This window comes from Vombatus ursinus, unplaced genomic scaffold (assembly GCF_900497805.2).
Source record: "Vombatus ursinus unplaced genomic scaffold, bare-nosed wombat genome assembly UNPS02014812.1, whole genome shotgun sequence".
Classification (NCBI taxonomy): Eukaryota; Metazoa; Chordata; class Mammalia; order Diprotodontia; family Vombatidae; genus Vombatus; species Vombatus ursinus.
Window position 1 is genome coordinate 76,953,197 of NW_020954590.1, and position 20,889 is coordinate 76,974,085.

At 34.1% G+C, this 20,889-nt stretch overlaps 1 protein-coding gene across 2 annotated transcripts in view; it reads left to right on the top strand.

Moving 5' to 3' along the window:
* The window catches only part of LOC114053900 (tyrosine-protein kinase Lyn), a 146,552-nt gene that overhangs the window by 72,304 nt on the left and 53,359 nt on the right, over positions 1 to 20,889 (top strand). Inside the window, exons 2-8 of one of the 2 annotated variants that reach the window (XM_027877020.1) lie at positions 4,820 to 4,893; positions 7,961 to 8,012; positions 8,339 to 8,444; positions 9,815 to 9,913; positions 10,034 to 10,137; positions 14,331 to 14,480; positions 16,156 to 16,308. In XM_027877020.1, the coding sequence (XP_027732821.1) occupies positions 4,825 to 4,893; positions 7,961 to 8,012; positions 8,339 to 8,444; positions 9,815 to 9,913; positions 10,034 to 10,137; positions 14,331 to 14,480; positions 16,156 to 16,308 (733 nt within the window). In that variant the 5' untranslated portion in view covers positions 4,820 to 4,824. Of the gene's footprint in view, positions 1 to 4,819; positions 4,957 to 7,960; positions 8,013 to 8,338; positions 8,445 to 9,814; positions 9,914 to 10,033; positions 10,138 to 14,330; positions 14,481 to 16,155; positions 16,309 to 20,889 lie in introns of both variants that reach the window. The other variant, XM_027877019.1, reaches the window with a different exon arrangement.

The following is a 20,889-nucleotide window of genomic DNA, read 5'->3' on the forward strand; positions in this document are numbered from 1 at the left end:
CGCCCCCGCCGCCATCAATTTTGTTGAAATTCTTGATCTTTTATTTTGTCCAGATGTAGTTTGTTATGATTTTATCTAAGCCTATAAAGTAAATCTCTTAGTAGTTTGGCACTAAATCTGTAAGGTAATTTAGTTATTTATTATTATTGTTGTAGTCCAACCTTAAACAATGAATATTTTTCCAATTTCTTGTATTCTTTTATTAATGTAAAGTGTGTTATAGTACTATAAGTTTTGAGTATATATTGGTGGGAGGGTTCCCAATATTTTGTGCATCTTATGGTTTTGCATGGAATTTTTCCTATTTCTTACTAGGTTTTGTTAGTAATATATCTAAAGATTGATTTTGTGTATCTATTTTATATCCCACTACTTTACTAAAATTACTGCTTGTTTCAATTATTTCTTTCATTGCATATCTAAGATTCTCAATAAACTATGATATCTTCCAGTAAAAATATTTTGAAGTTATCTTTGCCAATGCTCATTCCTTTAACTTATTTTTTTCTTATACTAGCTATCATTTCTAAACTTTATCAAATAATAATAGTAACCATGGACATCTTGTTTCTCCATTATAATTAATGTTATTTCTTGATTTTAAGTAGCATTTCCAAAATAAATGAGTGTTGCATTTTGTCAAACCTTTTATCCACTAATTAACAATAACATTAATAATGTTATTATTATATATATAATATATATTATACATAATGTTATAATATATATTATATATAATAACATTAACAATAAAAATTAAAAATTTTATTGTTTTTGTTATTAATATGGTTGGTTATGTTTACAGTTTCTTTGATATTTAGCTAACCCTATGTTTCTGGTATACATCTTATCTAGTCATAACGAGTGATCTTTTTTATATATTTCCAATGGTCTTTTCAATACACTGCACCCATAGAATGATTAAACAACACTCAAAGATGAGTAAGATGATGTCAGTAATAAATTCGTTTCCTATATACTAAAAGAATTCTTAGAGTGCATGAGAAACAAGATCAAAAATCATTCATCTAGAACTTGAAAGGACCTTATAAGACACAGTACAACCCCTTCATTTTACAGATGAGGAAACTGGGGCTCAAGTAGGTTAAGTGAGCCCAAAGTTGTACTCGTAAGCATCAGAGAAAGGATTTGAATGCAGTTCCTCTGAATCCAGAGTAGGTTCTTGTCCCATGGTATCTGTTACCTCCTCAAGAGAAAAGATGGAAATATTTAAGGCAGGAAAAGATTAAAGTATTCAGAACTTGAGAATTCAGTATCATAATGATTAATGTTATCTTTGGACCCTAAGCCCAGCACTCTAGACATTCTGCCTCTGCATTAAATGTGAAATTCTCAAAATAAAACTATGGGTCAATCACTCTCTGATTTAGCCTTCAGATTTTCATACCAAGTATTCAGTCCCTGGTAGCTTGCCTCCTATTATCCTTTGCTTCCCATTATTCCTGACCTCACCTCTTATCCCTGAGAGCCTGCACTGGTAATGAAAATGGAGATAGTGATTTTCTGTGGACCTGATGATCAGAAATGATTTTTCTGGACACTTTTGGCTGCTGGGGACAGGGCTGATTTTGTAGGTTAACCTTCTGTCTAGCATACTTATTTAAAGTTTCCTGAATACTAGTCCCACTTATGTTTGTCTGGAAGTTTTGGGGAACTTGTCCTTTTATGAGAATCCTTTGCAAGTCCTTAGCAGTTCTAATTTGCATTGTGCCTGCAAATGGGAAATTATGATGTAGAGGTTTATATTCCATTAGGCAGAAATAAGAGGATAATAGAAAAACAAATATACACAATCATGGACACCTAATTTTTTTTTCTGGTTTGGGTAAGCAAAGTCAAAACCGAGTAATGCAAATTGGTAAAGGAAGAAAATCAAAAAATCAACATGGCATTCTATAGAAATAACTTCATTGCAGAAACTCTTTGAAACATTTATTCCTATTAATGAAGTTCAAGATCATTTTAATTTAGGAATATCATCATTCAATTCTGGCTTTCCCACATTGCCCTTTTGCCTAATTTTACTAATTCCTTCTAAGCTCTTTTTTTAAAAAAATCTGGAGCAGGGTATCAAATTTACTCTGTGGTTCTTGGGTGATTAACCACTTTACATCAATAAGGCCATACCTCTCTCTACAGTAGGGGAAGTTTCTGAGCTTCTAATGTGCACGAGATAGATGGTTGTCATTGCTAGGAAGGCTCAATCTTTGAATATTAGAAAGTTGTGGTAAGACAATAGTTTTGTTTTCAGCTATTTCTCATTTAGTAATTGAGATTAAAGGGCAATCCCTAGGTGTGTGTGGGGGGAAGACTTTAGTTTCTTTTATCATTAGAAGTAAGAGATGAAACCTCATGGTTTAAATTAGGAAGAAGCTCTTGGACTTTCAGAGTTGATCATTTGTTTTTAAATGTTTTAAATCTCAGAATGTGGAGAATGGTACTGGACACATACTCAAAGCTCAGTCATATTGGGATGCATAAGAGAAGAAACATTCCATTCTTTGTTTTTCTATAAATTTCACAAATATTAGAAATGAATAATTTAAAGGCTTCATAAGCAGGTGACATGGTAAAGTGATCTTACATTGAATTCAATGCTCATTCTTAAGAGCTGGTGACTCTCAGATCTGCTTATCTAACCCTAGCCTCTTTGCCGACCTCCAGTCTCATCTCTTCAGCTGTCTATTAGACATCTCAAACAGGATGTCTTGTAGACATTTCAAACTAAACAAGTCTAAAACTGAACTTATTATCTTTTCCCCTAATTCCCTAACCTTCCAACCTTCTCTATTCCTGTCAAAGGTAGGATTGCAGCCTATGTGTCATCCTCAGCTCCTAACTCTCAAGCCCCATAGCCAATCTGTTGCCAAGTTCTGTCTATTTCAGCTTTATAATATTTCTCATGTGCTCCCTACTCTCCTCTGACACTTCCACCACCCTGGTGCTTCACCTTAGACTTAAAACTATTGTAATCGCTTACTCGGTTTACCTGATACAAGTCTGTGCCACTTCATTCCATTTTGTACTTAGCCATCAACGTGATATTCCTAAAGCATAGGTCTAAACACATCATCCTCCCTACTAAATAAACTCTAGTGGATTCCCATCACCTCCAAAATCAAATGTATACAATCTTCTGGTATTCAAAAGCTTTTCATAACCTGTACACACATACCCCGCCTTTCCATTCTTCTTACACCTTATACCCTTCCTCACATACTCAGATCTAGTGACACTGGCCTTGCTGTTCCTCAAACCTAACAGTTTATCTCCAGATCGCCTAGCTGAAATCTTCCATTCTAGAAGGAGCTTTTCCTGATTCACTTGTTAATTCTTGTGCCTTCCCTTAGTTGATTATCTCTGATGTATCCTATATATAGCTTGTTTGTACATAGTTGTTTGCATTTTGTCTCCTTCTCTCATTAGACTGTGAGCTCCTTGAGAACAGAGGCTGGTTTTTGTTGTTGTTATTGTTGTTGTTGTTTAACTTTCTTGTATCCCCAATGCTTAGTACAGTGCCTGGCACATAGTAGATGCTGAATATTTATTGATGTTCCAAAGATATATTTTCTATCAAAATCCCAGAGATATCATTCCCTTTCCCTTCACAATGAAAAGATTTCTTCATTGAACAAATAAACGTTTTGGGCAAGTAATCTCTGTGTGTGTGTGTGTGTGTGTGTGTGTGTGTGTGTGTGTGTGTGTGTAACTCATTCAAAAGGAATTAAATCAAATGCTTGTTTTTATCCCTTTGTCCCAAAGCTTTCTGGTACGCATTTAAAATTGACTTTTAGTATGATAGTAACTTCAGTGAAGATTAGCAATTCCTAATATCTGGGGGAGGGGAAGATTCTTATTTTTTTTTTAAATGGTTTCTGGACAAAAGTCCAATGTAGATCTAAGAAGAGAGGCAGGGTTGTATACTGGAAAGAGTGCCAATTAAAGAAATTGGTAGACTTGGGTTCTAATCCTAATTCTACTAAATCTCATTGACGTCCTACAAATTACTTCACTTCTCTGAGCCTCAATTTCTTCATTTGTAAAATGAAGGGATTAGTCAAAATGATCTCTAAGAGTAGTGAGCATGTGAATTTAATTATATTAGTCATTCTCCAAAATTTATAGCATCTATATCTATCATTCACCATTATGAAAAAACAGAAATATTATTTTAAAAAAAACCTTTTTAATTGAAACAGAAATAGGAATCTGATTTAACAGCTAGACAACTTATAGTATAGGAACCCCTTTCACCAATAATAATAATTTGCTTTCATATAGTGCTTTATGGATTACAAAGCACTTTACAAATATCATCTCATTTTATACTCACAACAACCCTGGGGGGTATGTATGATTATTGTTGCCTTTTTACAGATGAGGAAATAGGCAAACAGAGGTTAAGTGACTTGCCCAGGGTCACACATTTAATAAGTGTCTGAGCTGGGATTTGAATCTAGGACTTTTTAATTCACAATACATCATCCACTAAGTCATGTTGCCTCTTAATAATCTCCTGGTAAAGCCATAATCATTATTAAATGAAATTACTTTTAAATTTTGTTATGTACTTCTTGAGGCCTGGGATTTGCTTTTCTGCTTATTTGATAACCCCCTACAGATGAAGCAATTACATTCTTACCAATGTTATTGATGGTGTCTATATACAACCTTATTGATCAGGTATGATATAAATGGAGAATTGTGAATTAATAATATCATTAATTGCTTGGGTGATGAATAAGTGAGAAATCAGTTCTAGTATGGTAAAAAGTTAAATGCTTTTGTGTTCCAACAGGAAATATGGGATGTATAAAATCAAAAAGAAAAGACAATTCAACTCACGATGGAATAGATTTGAAGACCGAACCAGTACGTAATACTGACCGAACTATTTATGTGAGAGATCCAACGTCCAATAAACAGCAAAGGCCAGTAAGTAGATAGTCTCAGGGGAGAATTCCAAGAGCAAGATCCAAGCATGGCTGGCATAATTAAAATTCAATTGAGAACATATGCATGTATCACGATTGACTGGTTCTCAAATAATTTGTTTTTTTTTTTTTAATTCAACCATTCTAAAGGCATGTAAACAACTTTGTGGATACCTGGCCGTTTATTGCGTAATGATTATTTTGTGTTCTTTATATTGAGAAAATTATTTTTATATCACTGGTGTCAAGGAAAATTTCAAACTCAAGAATGAATCTACTATTCTATAAAGGAAAAAAAGTTTATATTAGAATATGTAGTGAGATTAGCACAGTGTCCTTAAATGCAAACTACAACAAAGAATACATCTAAAATATTACCTTCCAACTCTTCTTTCCTTCCGATCTTTTCCTTGTATTCTCCCACCCATCCAAGCTAATCAAGGAAAGAAATACCTTAATTTTTAGTACAGTGAAGAACATTGTAGTTCCTTTCTTTATAATGAATTTTTAAAAAATTTATTCATTCTTAGGTACTTGCCCTAGGCAAGTTTTTACAACAGTAGAATCGGTAATGTTTTATTTTCATTCATTCCAGGAAGGCCTTGGCTAACAAATTTACATTTCTTGGGGAAGAAAAAAAATTGAATAATAGTGACCTTAAATGTACTTGATATTAAACCTCCTGTATCCTCCCCTTTATATCCTTTCCCCAAAAAATCAGTCACATACTCTTTCATAGCATGGTTTAATAGGATCATCCAGTACCTAGCCTCTAAGAACATTTTAAACAATATCTCTATACAGTATAAAATATTTTAAAGCACTATACCATTTCTGTAGTTTCCTGTCTCCTACAATCAATATATAAAAAATGTAAACTTTTTTTTAGTCAGCAATTCTTCAGATACCAAACATATAAAGGAGTTTTTTGAGAATTTATGAGTTAGAGGAAGGGTTTTTTTGAAAAGAAGGTTAAAAGTGACTGAATTGAGATGTGGTGGGAGATGAGAGAGTACAAAAATTAAACAATTGCATGTCTGAGTTTTTCAAAAATTGTATTATTTCTTGTATGAGTAAACATCTCAGACTTATCAGGGAATTAGATTTGCAACAGAAAAATAATTTTCTTTATAAATAGAAAGCCAAGGAAATATAGGGAGGAAAGTGAATGATTCTTATTTCTCTCATGAGATGCTAAAGCTCCCATGCAAAATCAAATTCCTCTTCCCTAGCACAGTTCACCATAAATTTAATCTGTTTTAAATCAAGTGCTTTTTAATTTCAAGTGTGGAAAATGTTTTCATTTTCAGTCTTGTTGGACAACAAATAATAGGTGATGGAGAATATTAAAATGTGCTTAATTTAATTTTTTAAATAGGAAGAAACAACATACTTCACTTTATTAAAAGTTTTATTTTCAGTAACAAAGAGGTAAAAAAAAAATCACTTGATTTAGAAATCAGAAGTAGCTAAATATTGTTGAAAATTTATTTTCCATAATGTATAATGCAGTATTGTATTTTAGTTGGCACCTTTGGCTATGTGGGTAAAGATCATGATTTCTATTCTTTCATTATCAGTTAGCTTTGCCGTGATTGATGGCCAGCGCAGTTACTTAGAAGCTAGACCAATTATTATGAAAATACATGACATTGGTCATAAAAGGAAATGGACAAAAGCATCAATGAATACTAAAAATTGTTAGCCACAACTGGAAGGACAATTTTTTTTAAAAAGGCACATTATGTCATGGGACAGCATGGTATCAAAGAGAGCGTTTTAGACTTGGGGTCCTGGGTTTGAATCTAACCTCTGACATTTATTGTACAATTAACACAAATCACTTAACCTCTCTGAGCCTAGGTTTCCTAATCTGTAAAATGGCAATAATAACTGGAGACCTACTTTATAAGGTTATTGAGAGAATCAAGTGAGATGATAAATGTAAAGACTTCATAACTTTTTAAGTACTGTATATACATGTTATGCTGTGATTACTAAAAATAGTGTCAAAAATAATGTCAAAAGCTAATAATGTGTATTACATGAAAGATGTCTCATTTTTAAAGTATAAATTAATGACCTATTTGAAAACCATTTAAAGAGGCAAACTCGATAATAATGGCTGGATGATATGATTTGCTACTCTCAAGATTTTAGTCCTGTTTTTAGTCTTTGGATTATTTTCTCTAAGTCTTATATAACAAACATTATATTAATTCTACAAATCTTAGTGATCAAGAAATTAAGTATAAAATAGATTCAAAATGATAAAGTATACTTGAAGCTAAATTAAATATTATAGGCAGGTTAAAAAAAAATCCCTTGGCATTCATAATAGAATTCCATCAGCCTGGTGATATCTATGATAGGTTTTTTTTTTAACATGGTCTACACTTTGTGCCATTTATGTTAAATCACTTTAATCAGATGATCAATGGAGTAAAAAAAAATTGGAGGATTTGTGATCATTTTACATTCATTCTATCTATCTTTCAAGAAGTACTGGGCGCTTCCTGAGTCATTGTACCACCTTTGTGGGACAAGAGAATATATCATCAGAATTTACAGTGACTAGGTACATATTCCTTCTCTTCCCTGTGTTCCACCCTCTTTGTTTCCATCCAAAGAAAATCAAAACAACCTAGAGAATATACCACTGCTACCAGTGATGGGTAAGAGTTGGTCATGAAACATTTCTCTTTGAGTTCTTGACACCACAAGAAGGTGGTTTCCCATTGGTGAAAGCCTCCATTTGGCACTTTATCCCCTCACCTCTCAGTTTCCCATACACCTCTCCTTGATCCTGCCCAATCCCGTGAGCTATTCCTGTGCATTACTTTTCAGAATTTCTTCTTGCATTTTTCTCTCCTTTCTTATTTATGGAAGCATCAAACTCACATCCCAGTTGCCACTGTTAGCATTAAAGGCATTATATGGAACACAGATATGACCCAGAAAAACTATTACTGTGCAGAGATGCTTAACACATATTCTCTTTGTAGGTGCTCAGTCCAGATTCTCAACTTTTACCAGGACAAAGGTTTCAAAAGAAAGGTATGTTTTCATCAGAACATCCATGTGTTTTTAAAACACTTTCAGATCCTTTGTAAAGTAACTTCCCCTTAGCTTTTGTATATGCCCTAGGCAGTTGTAATTAATGATATTTATTTCTTTCTTCATGTATATTTTTTTTGTATTTTCTGTGGATTCTTGTGGACTGTCCACTCCTTGATCCTCCAAGGGCAGGAGCCATGTGTCTTATTCCCTTAAAAATACCTGTCTATAGTTCCCAACTTAGTGTTCTGCACAGAATGGGCACTTGATCAGTGTTTCTGAGGGTTTATCTTTTAGGTGTTTTCACTTGAGTTATTCATTAACAGATTCTGAAGAGCAAGGGACTGTGGTAATAGCCTTATATCCCTATGATGGCCTTCACCCTGATGATTTATCCTTCAAGAAAGGAGAAAAATTGAAAATCATTGAAGAGTAAGTATATCCACATTGCAACTTCTGGCTTTTGATTCCCAAACCCATCCAAATCTTATAGACCTGTCCATTTTATCCACAGCTGTTACCTTCTAGTAACCCAGTGTTAACCTGATCCTTGTCATGTGAAAGTGAAACTTCACAACTTTGCTACTGGTACAATTTGGTGCTTAGATAGGGCAAGGTCAAAATAACTACTTTTGCCTTTTAAGTTTGGCTGCTAGAACACTCTACTGGCTAGTCTCACTTTGTAGAAAAATGTATTTGTTTTTGGCCTGTTTTACAACTTCAGGAATTTTTTGTGTCTAAGTAGGCCCCAAGCACTGTTAAGGATGCTGCTTTTTTACTTTAAAAAATTAATTTGGTTTTGTGAGTCTAAAGAACGTAAGACTCTAAAAGCAACTACTTTTATTTGTGAAGACCATACTCAGCATTAATATTATATATTTGCTATATACACAGTATCTCATTTTCCACATTATTTCCCTAACCTCTTCTTCTATTTTATCTCATTTACTTAGTTAGAAGACTAACTTGAGAATAAGACATTCTACATGTTTTAATCTTAGCTATCTCTAGCACATACCAACATGCTTTGAATACATATGTTATCATTTCAAGTATTGAGTAGATTTGAGGAGGGAAAACTATAAACATCCTCATGTGTATTGTGATTAAAGACTTCTTTTCCTACCCTGTAGTGGCATCAAGGAATTTGAGGAGTAGGCATTTTGTACTTCTAAACGATTTTGGAGAGCAGGCAAATGACGTAACTTAATTATCTTTTCATTTCCCCTCACACAGACGCACATAACATATGCTTTACTCTATATATACCTTCTTTGTAAAAACTGGAGAATGAGGAAATGACTCATTACATTGTAATTTTTTTATTCAAAATTTTTCCATAATGAATATTGCTATAGAAACCAGGTAATTTAATAAGAGAGTTAATATAACATGGAAGGGTGACATTTGCTCACTTGTCTCATTTTCCTTTTCTTCTTAATTTTGTCACAAGAATAGTGATACATCTCTCTTAGGTGAATTGAGATGAATAACTGATTTATAGCTGAATAGAAATATATATGTGTGTATGTACATACACATAAGTATTTATGTTTCTAAAGTATGGTAACATGATCTATTAAAAGTGCTTTGTGTAACACTAAACAAAGTGACCCACTTTTGGGATTGCGAGTTAGTGCTCAATATATACTCCATACTCAACCTATGTTTGGGCTCAAGAAAGAGGAGAGTGATGTTTGCACTCAAATCTTGGAGTTCTAGGTTCAATTTACCAAAAGAGAACAATAACCAGTTCTTGACTTATTGATATTAACATCCTTTTATATGTATTTTTGTTTCAGGCATGGAGAATGGTGGAAAGCTAGATCTCTTTTAACCAAAAAAGAAGGCTTCATTCCCAGCAATTATGTAGCAAAAGTCAACACTTTGGAAACAGAAGAGTAAGTTCTTCCAAAATTTCATATAACTTATGCACTTCCTGTTGTTGTATTTTTACCTTATTTATGCCATTGCTTCCCGAGGAAATACCATCTCCAAACTTTTTCACATTTCCTTTTCAGATGGTTCTTTAAAGATATAACCCGGAAAGATGCTGAAAGACAGCTTTTGGCTCCAGGGAATAGTGCAGGATCATTTCTTATCCGAGAAAGTGAAACATTAAAAGGTGGGACACATTTATTTTGTTTTACAAAATATTATTCCTGAAGCAATTTACTGAAACTATTTTTGAAGAATAAGTCAACAGATAGCAAAAGCTTAAGGCTTTAAGATTTGGGACATTATAGATATAGTAGCATTTTACGTTGTTACTCTGAGGACAGAAATACATTTTTTGGACCAGATCAATGTGGGCTTGTTTTGCTTAACTGTGCATTTTGGTTCCAAGAGAAGGTTTAAAATAGGGGAGGGAGGAGGGATAGAGAATTGGTGTGGAGAAGAGGGCTAATGATGGTGGTACCAAAAAAATGTGTCAGTAATACATTTAAAGATGCACAGAAGAAAAGAGAAAGAGGTTCAGAAGGAAAGCAAGGAGACAAGAGGAGACAAGCAGGAGAACTTTGAAACTAATGTGCTGAATTTATTATATGACTTTAAAAACCAGCTGTAAATGATGGAGATTTGATTACTCATGTGCAATCGTCTTTGCTCTTCTTGTATAAGGAAATGCTTGTATTTACCGGTATTTGTCAAGTTCAGAATTACAAAAAAAAAAGTATTTTTTAAATGGTTACTTGTGCTATAAAAATAATTGTGTACACTATTACAATAAAGGCCATTTTTATAAAATGATCGTTTCTTACAATATGTAAGGCTTTGAAATATTTTTCAAACATTCAAACATTTGTAAAGGTAAGTAGGTGGCACAACGGATAGAGTGCTGGGACTGGAGTCAGGAAGAAGTGAGTTCAAATCCAGCATTAGACACTTATTAGCTGTGTGACCCTGGACAAGTCACTTAACCACTGTTTGCCTCAGTTTCCTCATCTGTAAAATGGGAATAATAATAGCATCTACTTTCAAGGTTAATGTGGGAACCAAATGAGATAATAAAGGGCTTAGTATAATACCTGTTGCATAGTAAGTACTATATAAACGTTAACTATTATTTTTTCTTTTTTTATTAATTTATTTTAATTTATCAACAATCACTTCCACAAGCTTTTGAGTTTTACATTTTTCTTTCTTTCCCTTCCCACCTCCCTCCCCAAGATGGCATGCAATCTGATATAGGATGTATATATGTATATATTTATACTATATATGTATATATATATATATATACACACATGTATATTCCTATTAAACATATTTTCATATTAGTGATGTTGTAAGGAAGAATTAGAACTAATAGGAAGAACCATAAGAAAGAGAGAAAACAAAACAAAACAGAAGAAAAAATAGCAAATAGTATGCTTCGATCTGCATTGAAACTCCATAGTTCTTTCTTTGGATGTGGATAGCATTTTCCATCATGAGACCTTTGGAGATCTCTTAGATCCTTGCATTGCTGAGAAGGGCAAAGTCTATCAGTGTTAGTCATTGCACAATGTGGCTGTTACTGTGTACAATGTTCTCCTGGTTCTGCTCACTTCACTCAGCATCACACCATACAAGTCTTTCCAGGTTTTTCTGAAGTTCGCCTGCTCATCATTTCTTGCAGCACAATAGCATTCCATTACATTCATATACCACAACTTGTTCAGCCATTCCCCAATTGATGTGCATTCCCTTAATTTCCAATTCTTTGCCACCACAAAAAAAGCTGCTATAAATATTTTTGTACATGTGGGTCCTTTCCCCATTTTTATGATCTCTTTGGGATACAACCCTAGAAGTGCTATTGCTGGGTCAAAGGGTATGCACATTTTTGTAGCCCTTTGGGTATAGTTCCAAATTGCTCTTCAAAATGGTTGGATCATTTTACAACTCCACCAACAATGCATTAGTGTTCCAGTTTTCCCACATCTTCTCCAACATTTATCATTTTCCCGTTTTGTTATGCTGGCCAATCTGATAGGTGTGATGTGGTACCTCAGAGTTGTTTTGATTCCCATTTTTCTAATCAATAGTGATTTAGAGCATTATAAAATATTATAATATTTTAAATATAATAAATATATAAACATAAATATAATATAAAATATAATACAATAATACAATATATTAGACATTATAAAATATTTAGGAATCAACCTACCCAAACAAACCCAGGAACTATATGAACACAATTACAAAATGCTTTCCACACAAATAAAGTCAGATCTAAATAACTGGAAAAACATCAGTTGCTCATGGGTAGGCTGAGCTAATATAATAAAAATGAAAATTCTACCTAAACTAATTTACTTATTCAGTGCCATACTAATCAAACTATCAAAAATTATTTTATAGAGCTAGAAAGAATAATAACAAGATTCATCTGTAAGAAGAAAAGGTCCAGAATATCAAGAGAACTAATGAAAAGAAATGCAGGGGAAGGTGGCCTAGCTGTTCCAGATCTTAAATTGTATTATAAAACAGCAGTCATCAAAACTACTTGGTACTGGCTAAGAAATAGAGTGGTGGATCAGTGGAATAGGTTAGGTATGCAAGAAACAGTAGTCAATGACTATAGGAATATACTATTTGATAAACCCAAAGACCCCTAGCTTCTGGGATAAGAACTCACTATTTGAAAAAAAAACTCCTGGGAAAACTGGAAAAGAGTATGGCAGAAACTAGGCATAGACCAAAATCTCACACCATATATCAAAATAAAGTCAAAATGGGTTCATGATTTAGATATAAAGGCTGATACTATAAGCAAACTGGGAGAGCAAGGAATAGTTCACCTATCAGATTTATGGAGAACAGAAGAATTCATGACCAAACAGGAGATAGAGAACATTGCGAAATGCAAAATAGATAGTTTTGATTATATTAAATTGAAAAGTTTTTGCACAAACAAAGCCAATGCAACTAAGATTAGAAGGAAGGTAGAAAATTGGGAAAGAATTTTTACAACCAGTCTCTCTGATAAGGGCCTCATTTCTAATATATGTAGAGAATTAAGTCAAAGTTATAAGAATACAAGTCATTCCCCAGTTGATAAATGGTCAAAGGATATGAACAAGCAGTTCTCTTATGAAGAAATTAAAGCCATCTACAGTCAAATGTTAGCTATTATTAAAAGAAAATAAATCAAGAAGTTATATTTCCATTTATTTTAAAATTAAGTTTTTTTTTTTAAAGAAAAAGGCCATTATGAGAGAATGAGAATAGTATGTTAGGTAAATTTCTTTAAAAAAAGTTGATAATGCATACTAAATATTGTATAATAATATTTGATAATACATATTAAAATATTCAATAAGAATATTTAAAATATCTAGACCTGGGGCAGCTAGGTGGCACAGTACATAGAGCACCAGCCCTGGAGTCAGGAGGATCTGAGTTCAAATGTGGCCTCAGACACATAACACTTACTAGCTGTGTGACTCTAGGCAAGTCACTTAACCTCGATTGCCTTGCCAAAAAAATTTAAAAATAAAAAAAATTCTAGACCTTAAAATTTGATGATTGGTAGGAAACAGTTTTGCTTATGCTAAGAAATAGGCTAAATTCTCCAAACCCTTTGACCTAGAGAGCCCACTACTAGGCAAATACTTTGAAGAAGTCAAAGGTTAAAAAAAAGCCCAATATGCATATGAAAATATCATACAGCACTTTTTAATAGAAAAGAACTAGAAGCGAAGCAGGTACTCACAGACTAGGAAGTAGCAAAACATGTTGGGAGACATAAATGTAATACAATAATACTTTGCTCTAAGAAAAAAATGAATATGATGACTACACAGAAGTATGGAAAGACATAAGAATGGTCTAAGGTGAAGTAAGCAGAACCAGGTAAACAATGTGTACAATGACTACACTGATGCAATTGGAAAAAAAAACAACCACAATAACAATCAAAACTGAATCCCATGGAATAATAATAACTAAGATGTGCTCCAGAGAACATACACGAGAGGCATTTCCCCCAGCTTCTCTGCAAAGACAGGAGAACTATGAGTGTGAGACACTGAATATAATGTCAGACTTTCTTTTTGATGTGTTAGTTATTTTAATGAACTGGGTTTTTAAAAATTCTTTATGACTTTAAGGAGAGAAAGAAGGGGGAGTATATTGGATAAAATATATGATGTAAAGATAAAAGGTCAATACAGTGTCATTTTTTAAAAGGGTAAGTACGAAAAGTTTTAAACTTAGTTTATATTTATCATATTTAATAACATTCATTTTCTATAATGTAAAATAAAATGAAAATCTATAACGACTCTTTAACCTAACTAAAGTCATTGCTTTATTTTTCCATAGGAAGTTTCTCTCTTTCTGTCCGAGATTATGACCCACTGCATGGTGATGTTATTAAGCACTACAAAATTAGAAGTCTGGACAATGGAGGTTATTACATATCTCCGAGAGTCACTTTTTCCTCTATCAGTGACATGATTAAGCATTATCAAAGTAAGGCCAACAAATACTATAACATGCATTTTTAATAGCATAAAATGCTTTTTTATTTTTAAATCTTTAGCTAGTTGTCTTTAAAAAAAGCAAATATTTCTTCAGATCTAATGATCTTGATGATCTAGAAGTATCTTGGGGTACAAATACCCATCAATTAGCATCCTGGATATTTCTATCAATAAGAAATACTAATGTTTACACATTGTACTGTCCTAATTCAGTGATCAGAAAGAGACACAAGTTGATTGAGTTTTATGTAAAGGACTCTTTTCCTGGGAGGCATTAGGAGGAGTTTTAAGATTGTCTTTTAAAAGAAAAAAGATAGAAATGAACATATATTCTGTACTATTGGGGTTCATCATTGTGGTACCCACTGTGTGCTCCCTATTTTTGGTGAGGACACAACTGTCTAATCACTTAGCTTCACAATCTCATCTTCCTCATCTCACTGTCTCTTCAGTTGCTGAGTGTTGTCCATTCTAATTCCACCACATCTCTTGAATCTATCTTCTTCATTCTACTCACTAAGCCACCATCCTACTTCAGGGCTTAATCACCAGTCCCCCGAATTATTATAGTAGTCTCCTAATTGGCTCTTTGTAGCTACCCTCTCTTCTCCAGCCCATTCTTGCCATAGCTGTCAGAGTTCTTCTGCACAGTTCTGATCATGTCATTTCCCTACCTCAAAAGCTCTTGTGGCTTCCTATTGCCTAGAGGATAAAACCCAAACTCTTCAGCTTGGCATTGAAAACCTGTCCTAATTATGCTTCAGCCTGTTCTTTTCAGATTTACTATATAGTATTTTCCTCCACTCATTCTGAAGTCCAGCCAAATTGGCCTCCTCCTACATCTTCCCATACAACATTCCATTTCCCATGTCTGTCCCTTGGTGCAGGCTCTTCCCTTGGACTAGAATGTGCTCCCTCCCCACCCCCACCTTCTTTGTTTATGCACTGCAACCTGCTGATACCCACTATGTGCCTTTCCATTTCCTCCTACTTGGTAGTCAGTTTTAGTTCTCTGGAAACTGCAGTTTTCCATGAATGAGAGCCATATAACATCAATGGAATGTTGATATTAAAGAAGATGTGCCTTTGTTTTAGGAAGAAGTTGGGGGTCTTGAAAGATGGTTTGCACTTTTCTAAAAGTAATCAAAAGTGTTTCCTTCTCCTCCTGTTTAATTCTGGGCTTAATTCTTTGGTTTTTTTCAGTGTTTGTCATACACACACATAGAGTGTCAATTTCTATAGGTATTCCAGCTAACTATTTGTCATATTCTGGACAATAAATATTCTTCATTGTTCTTTTTTCCTGTTTGGAAGCTTAGGCTGTACCCCTTTGAATGATTCCTTATTCCATTCAGCAGTTTCTGCCAAATACACATGGCATTCGCACATATGCATACAAATACCCCCCCACACACACACAAACATAGCAAAACAAAATAAAATTAGGCTATCAAATAAAATTATCTTCAAACAATAACAAGAAGAATAATCCTGTCTTTTCATTTAGAAATGTCCCAAATTAATATCTATTTCAAGGGAAACCCTATAATTATTTATCAACTAGGGCAGATCTGAGGTAAACACTTTTAGTCTAAAATATAGAATTTCTGTATATGATGCAATGCAAAATACTATTTTAATGATTTTTTTTCTTTAAAATTTAGAGCAGCCGGATGGTTTGTGCAGAAGGCTTGAGAAGCCATGTATTTGTCCAAAACCACAAAAACCATGGGATAAAGATGCTTGGGAAATTCCACGTGAATCAATTAAGCTAGTAAAGAAGCTTGGAGCAGGACAATTTGGAGAAGTCTGGATGGGTGAGTGGTCACCAGATCATATTCATATTTCCCCCACTTGTAGATTCGATTATTTGGAATGTTAAAAATGTAACCAGAGAATAAGAATAACAGCAGTTTCTTTGTATCTTTCTTAGCATGTGTAACAATACAAAATATTAAGTAGTATCAGTTGCCTTCAGTTGCCTTCTCTTCACCTGGAGAAGATAAGAAATAGTCTGGCAAATATATCTTTTTTCCTTCTTTAGTCGATAACATACAGGGACAAGAATGGGTCCTATCTTGTATCTATTTCCCCATTGAACAGTTTCCCTTTTGAATGGTCATTTAAAAGAGAGAAAGAGGAAATTTTGTTCTTGACTGTTTTGCTACAGATTTTGAATGACCACTTTTCCCTATGCTAGATGAACTGGATAAATATATAAAGGTCAGGAAATGTATTTCTATCTCATAAAATGGATTCAGAGCAGGTTTTATACGTACTAAAGTAGGAGTACATGGAATATTTGAGGAGCACTAGCACTGAGGCTGAGGGAGGCTTAAGTAAGTGATTGGTCAGTGATCATACAGGGAGTGAATGAAAGAAGTAGAATTCTGCCATTAGTAGACTTCATTATTCTGCCTTAATCATTTCTATCTCCCTTTAATACTTTTTAAAATAAAAATACTGAAGGGATACAGCAACGTTCACACATGAAGACTTGAAACTTTGAGAATTTTTTGGATCACTTTAGGTTTCTAACAGAGAAGATTTTGGGGAGTATAATGTCCTGGGTACCTGAAGAGAAGGAACATGAAATAGAAAAAGGAGGTTATGAAGTCACAAAGACAAATTTTACCTGCTTTGAAGTTTTCTTTTGAAAAAAAAAAGAGGACTAATTCTAAAATAAGAGTCTCCTACTACATCACTACCACTTACTTTAGGTAGTTCCATTGCCACCTACCATGGGGATCTATGAGGAGTGATTTTTCCTCCATTGACTGATCCCCTGGGATCAGTTTTACCAATTTCTCCTTCTCCTTCCTACTGTGTCCACTACAACACAGCCCACAGTCTGCAGTACAGAATTAATTTCAACAAATTTAATCCAGGAACTGTTTATTAAACAGCTGCTTTGTGGAAATTATCAAGCAAGGCACTGTGGGGGCTTAAGAGATGAACTTGTCATCATCCTCTTTTTTTTTTATATGAGGCAATTGGGGTTAAGTGACTTGCCCAGGGTCACACATCTAGTAAAGTATCAAGTGTCTGGTATGAGATTAGATTTGAACTCAGGTCCTCCTGACTCCAGGGTTGGTGCTCTATCCACTGCGCCACCTAGCTGCCCCCATCACCCTTCTCTTTACAGGGCTTATAATCAAGTAGGGAACGTAAGATACATTCACAATTAGCTCTAATTGTGGTTTGACAAGGCAGAATGTGGTGCATACTATGAGAGGTAGAAAGTTCTAAGGAAACATTGGGAAATAGGGAAATTACTTCTCACCAGTAAGATAAAGACAAAGAACCAGGAAAAGCACAGACCATGCTTTGGGAATGATGAGTAGTCGTTCTTGGTTAGAGAATAAGGTTTATAAATAACAGATAATGATATGCCTAGAACAAATCTAATATTTATTAGACTTGAGAAAATTTATAAACATACAATCTCACCTTATTCAGTTAACTCCAATGAGATTAGATAGGGAGAAATACAAAGAGTTAGATAAGTTGCTTTAGGTTTGGTATAGGCTTAAATCATTAGTCTTTTCTAGGCATTCCCATTTTTGTCTCTCCTTGTAGGCAGCAGATAACCTTGGGATTACTGAACTTTCTTGTCAGTCCACCCCAGTTTTGTTTACATACATTAGATTGTATTATCTTTCTCTAAGATTCCTAGGAGAAGCAATGGTAATAAAAACAGCTAACATATGTAGCCTTATGCTTTGCATAGATGGTTGTTTGATTCTCACAACCAGAATATATGGCTGGTATTATGCTCATTTTACAGATGAGGAAACTGAAAGCAAAGGAAAGAGAAATTGAGTGACTTGGTCACGATCACATCACATATTTAGGGAGTATCAGAAGTACGATTCAAACCCCAGGTCTTTCTCTTTTTTATATTTTATTTTTATTTTCAATCTCTCTCTCTCTCTACTATTCTACCTATTGAGAAATAAAGATATGATACCCATTATACATATGAAATCATGCAAAAGATATTTCTACATTAGCCATGTTCCAAAAAAAGCAAAAAAAAATTTAAAAAGAGAAAAAATTTGTTTCAATATGTACTCTGAGTCTATCAGTTCTCTCTCTGGAGGTGGATAGCATTTTTCATCAAGTCCTTTGGAGTTATGGTGGAACATTGCAATGATCAGAGTTATAAGTCTTTCACAGCTGATTATCTTTACAATGTTACTGTTACTGTGTACGTTATTCCCCTGGTTCTACTCATTCATTTTGCTTCAGTTCCTGTAAGTCTTCCCAGGCTTTTCTGACACCATCCCTTTCATCATTTCTTACAGCACAATAGTATTACATCACATTCATATACCACAATATGTCCAGTCATTCCTCAATTGATGGATGCCCCCTTCAGTTTCTAATTTATTGCTGCCACAAAAAGAACCACCATAAACATTTTTGTCCACACGGATCCTTTTCCTTTTTCCTTGATCTCTTTGTGGCATAGACTAGTGATGGTATTGCTGTGCCAAAGAGTACACACAGTTTTGTAGTGCTTTTGGCATAGTTTCAAATTGTTCTTCAGAATCATTGGACTAGCTCACAACTCTACCAACAGTGCATTAGTGTGCCTATTTTCCCATATATCCTCTAGCATTTATTATTTTCATTTTCTGTTACCTTAGCCAATCTGACACATGAGGTAATATTTCAGAGGTAGTTTAATTTGAATTTCTTAAATTATTCATGATTTAGAGAATTTTTTATGTAACTATTGATAGCTTTGATCTCTTCCTCTGAAAACTGCATATTCATATCCTTTGGCTACTTATTAATTGGGGAATGGCTCTTATTTTTATAAATTTGGCTTATAAATTTGATAATTTATCAGAGAAACTTGCTGTAAAATTTCCCCCATTTTCTTTCTTTTCTTCTAATTTTGGCTACGTTGGTTTTATTCCTGCAAAAAACTTTTAATTTTAAATAATAAAATTTTATCTATGTTGCCTCCCATGAATTTCTATATCTCTTGTTTGCAAACTTTGGTCTTTCTGGACTCCAAGTTCTGTATTGTTCCCATTTTGCATTGATGCCTTTGTACCTCAAGCTCCTCTTCCCCTTCCAACCTGCATGAGTTGCAGTTCTCTCTCAATGGGATTATGTCCCAAAATCCATATTGGATATGTGCTGAGGGGAAAGAAGAGTATGATTATCAGAGAAGAAAACAGTAAAAGGAAACTGAAGTACAATTTATAAAGTGATTTTTCTTTATTTTATTAGAGACCTAAAGATATTCAATATTGAAATCAGACTAAAAGCATGTAAAACTATGTAATTTTGCATGTCAGTTGGGTAGGAGTGCTGAAGAAGCTCAAGACCAGCCATCACTATTTAAAATAAGTAGCATCCAAATTCTGCCACTCATGGGGCATCTGGCTTTAGAGATGTTACTGTCAGCACTGTTGTCAAATGAAGCATCTAGGTCACTTACTGGGGAAAGGGAGGAGTTAGGGCTTAGAATTCCATGTACAGACTTTTTATCAGTCAGGAGGAACAAGTATCAGTGAGATCGTGGGTGTAAATGATGAAACAGCAAATCAGTTCTTAGGAAGCTCTTCCAATATGTAAGGTTAGCTGTTTAAGGGGGATATGAAAATGATTATCTCTCGCATTTTCCTCAAATTTTCTGTTAGGCTTTTAAGCAAGTACAAAAATACCACTCTTATGAACCCTATGATTGTTCTTAGAGATTCTAATTTGCTGGCCCAGCTCTTTCATTCTAAAGGTTCTGAATTGTTAGGGTTAAAGTTAATCCTCTCTCCCATCTCACACTATTCACATTGGTCTTTTTCACTTCCATAGATACTGCCTATGTTAAGGACTAACAATCTGCAACTCAGATTCCTTGGTCCTAACAAGGACCTGGACAACGTGTTTTCTTAATAGCTGTACTAACCCTTCCTGCCTAGTCCTTAACCTCTTATATTCAGAGAATCACAGAATGTCAGAGCTGTAAGGAACCTTAAAGATCGATGTTATCCAACCTATTTTTTTTAAACAGATGAAGAACCTGAGGCCATGATCACACAACTAATTAATGGAAAAGCTGAGAATTTAGCCCAAGTATCTTACCAAGCCAATCAATGTTCTCCCTACTACACTTCACTTATCAAATGGATTCTTCTGTGTGTACTTTTCAATGTATAGCGTGTTGAATGTAATGTGTGTGATACTTTAGGGATCTTTTAGCATTTTGTATTTTCTTCTCGGGCTCTTCTTCCTGTAAAGATTTCCTCAAAGTAGAGACCTTGATCCTTTTCTCTGTCTTGTCCTCTCCTCTAAACCCTCTGCCTTGGTGATTGATTTATCCAACAGCTTAAATCACAACCCCATGACATATGACTCCCAAACTTTTATCTTCCACCATGATT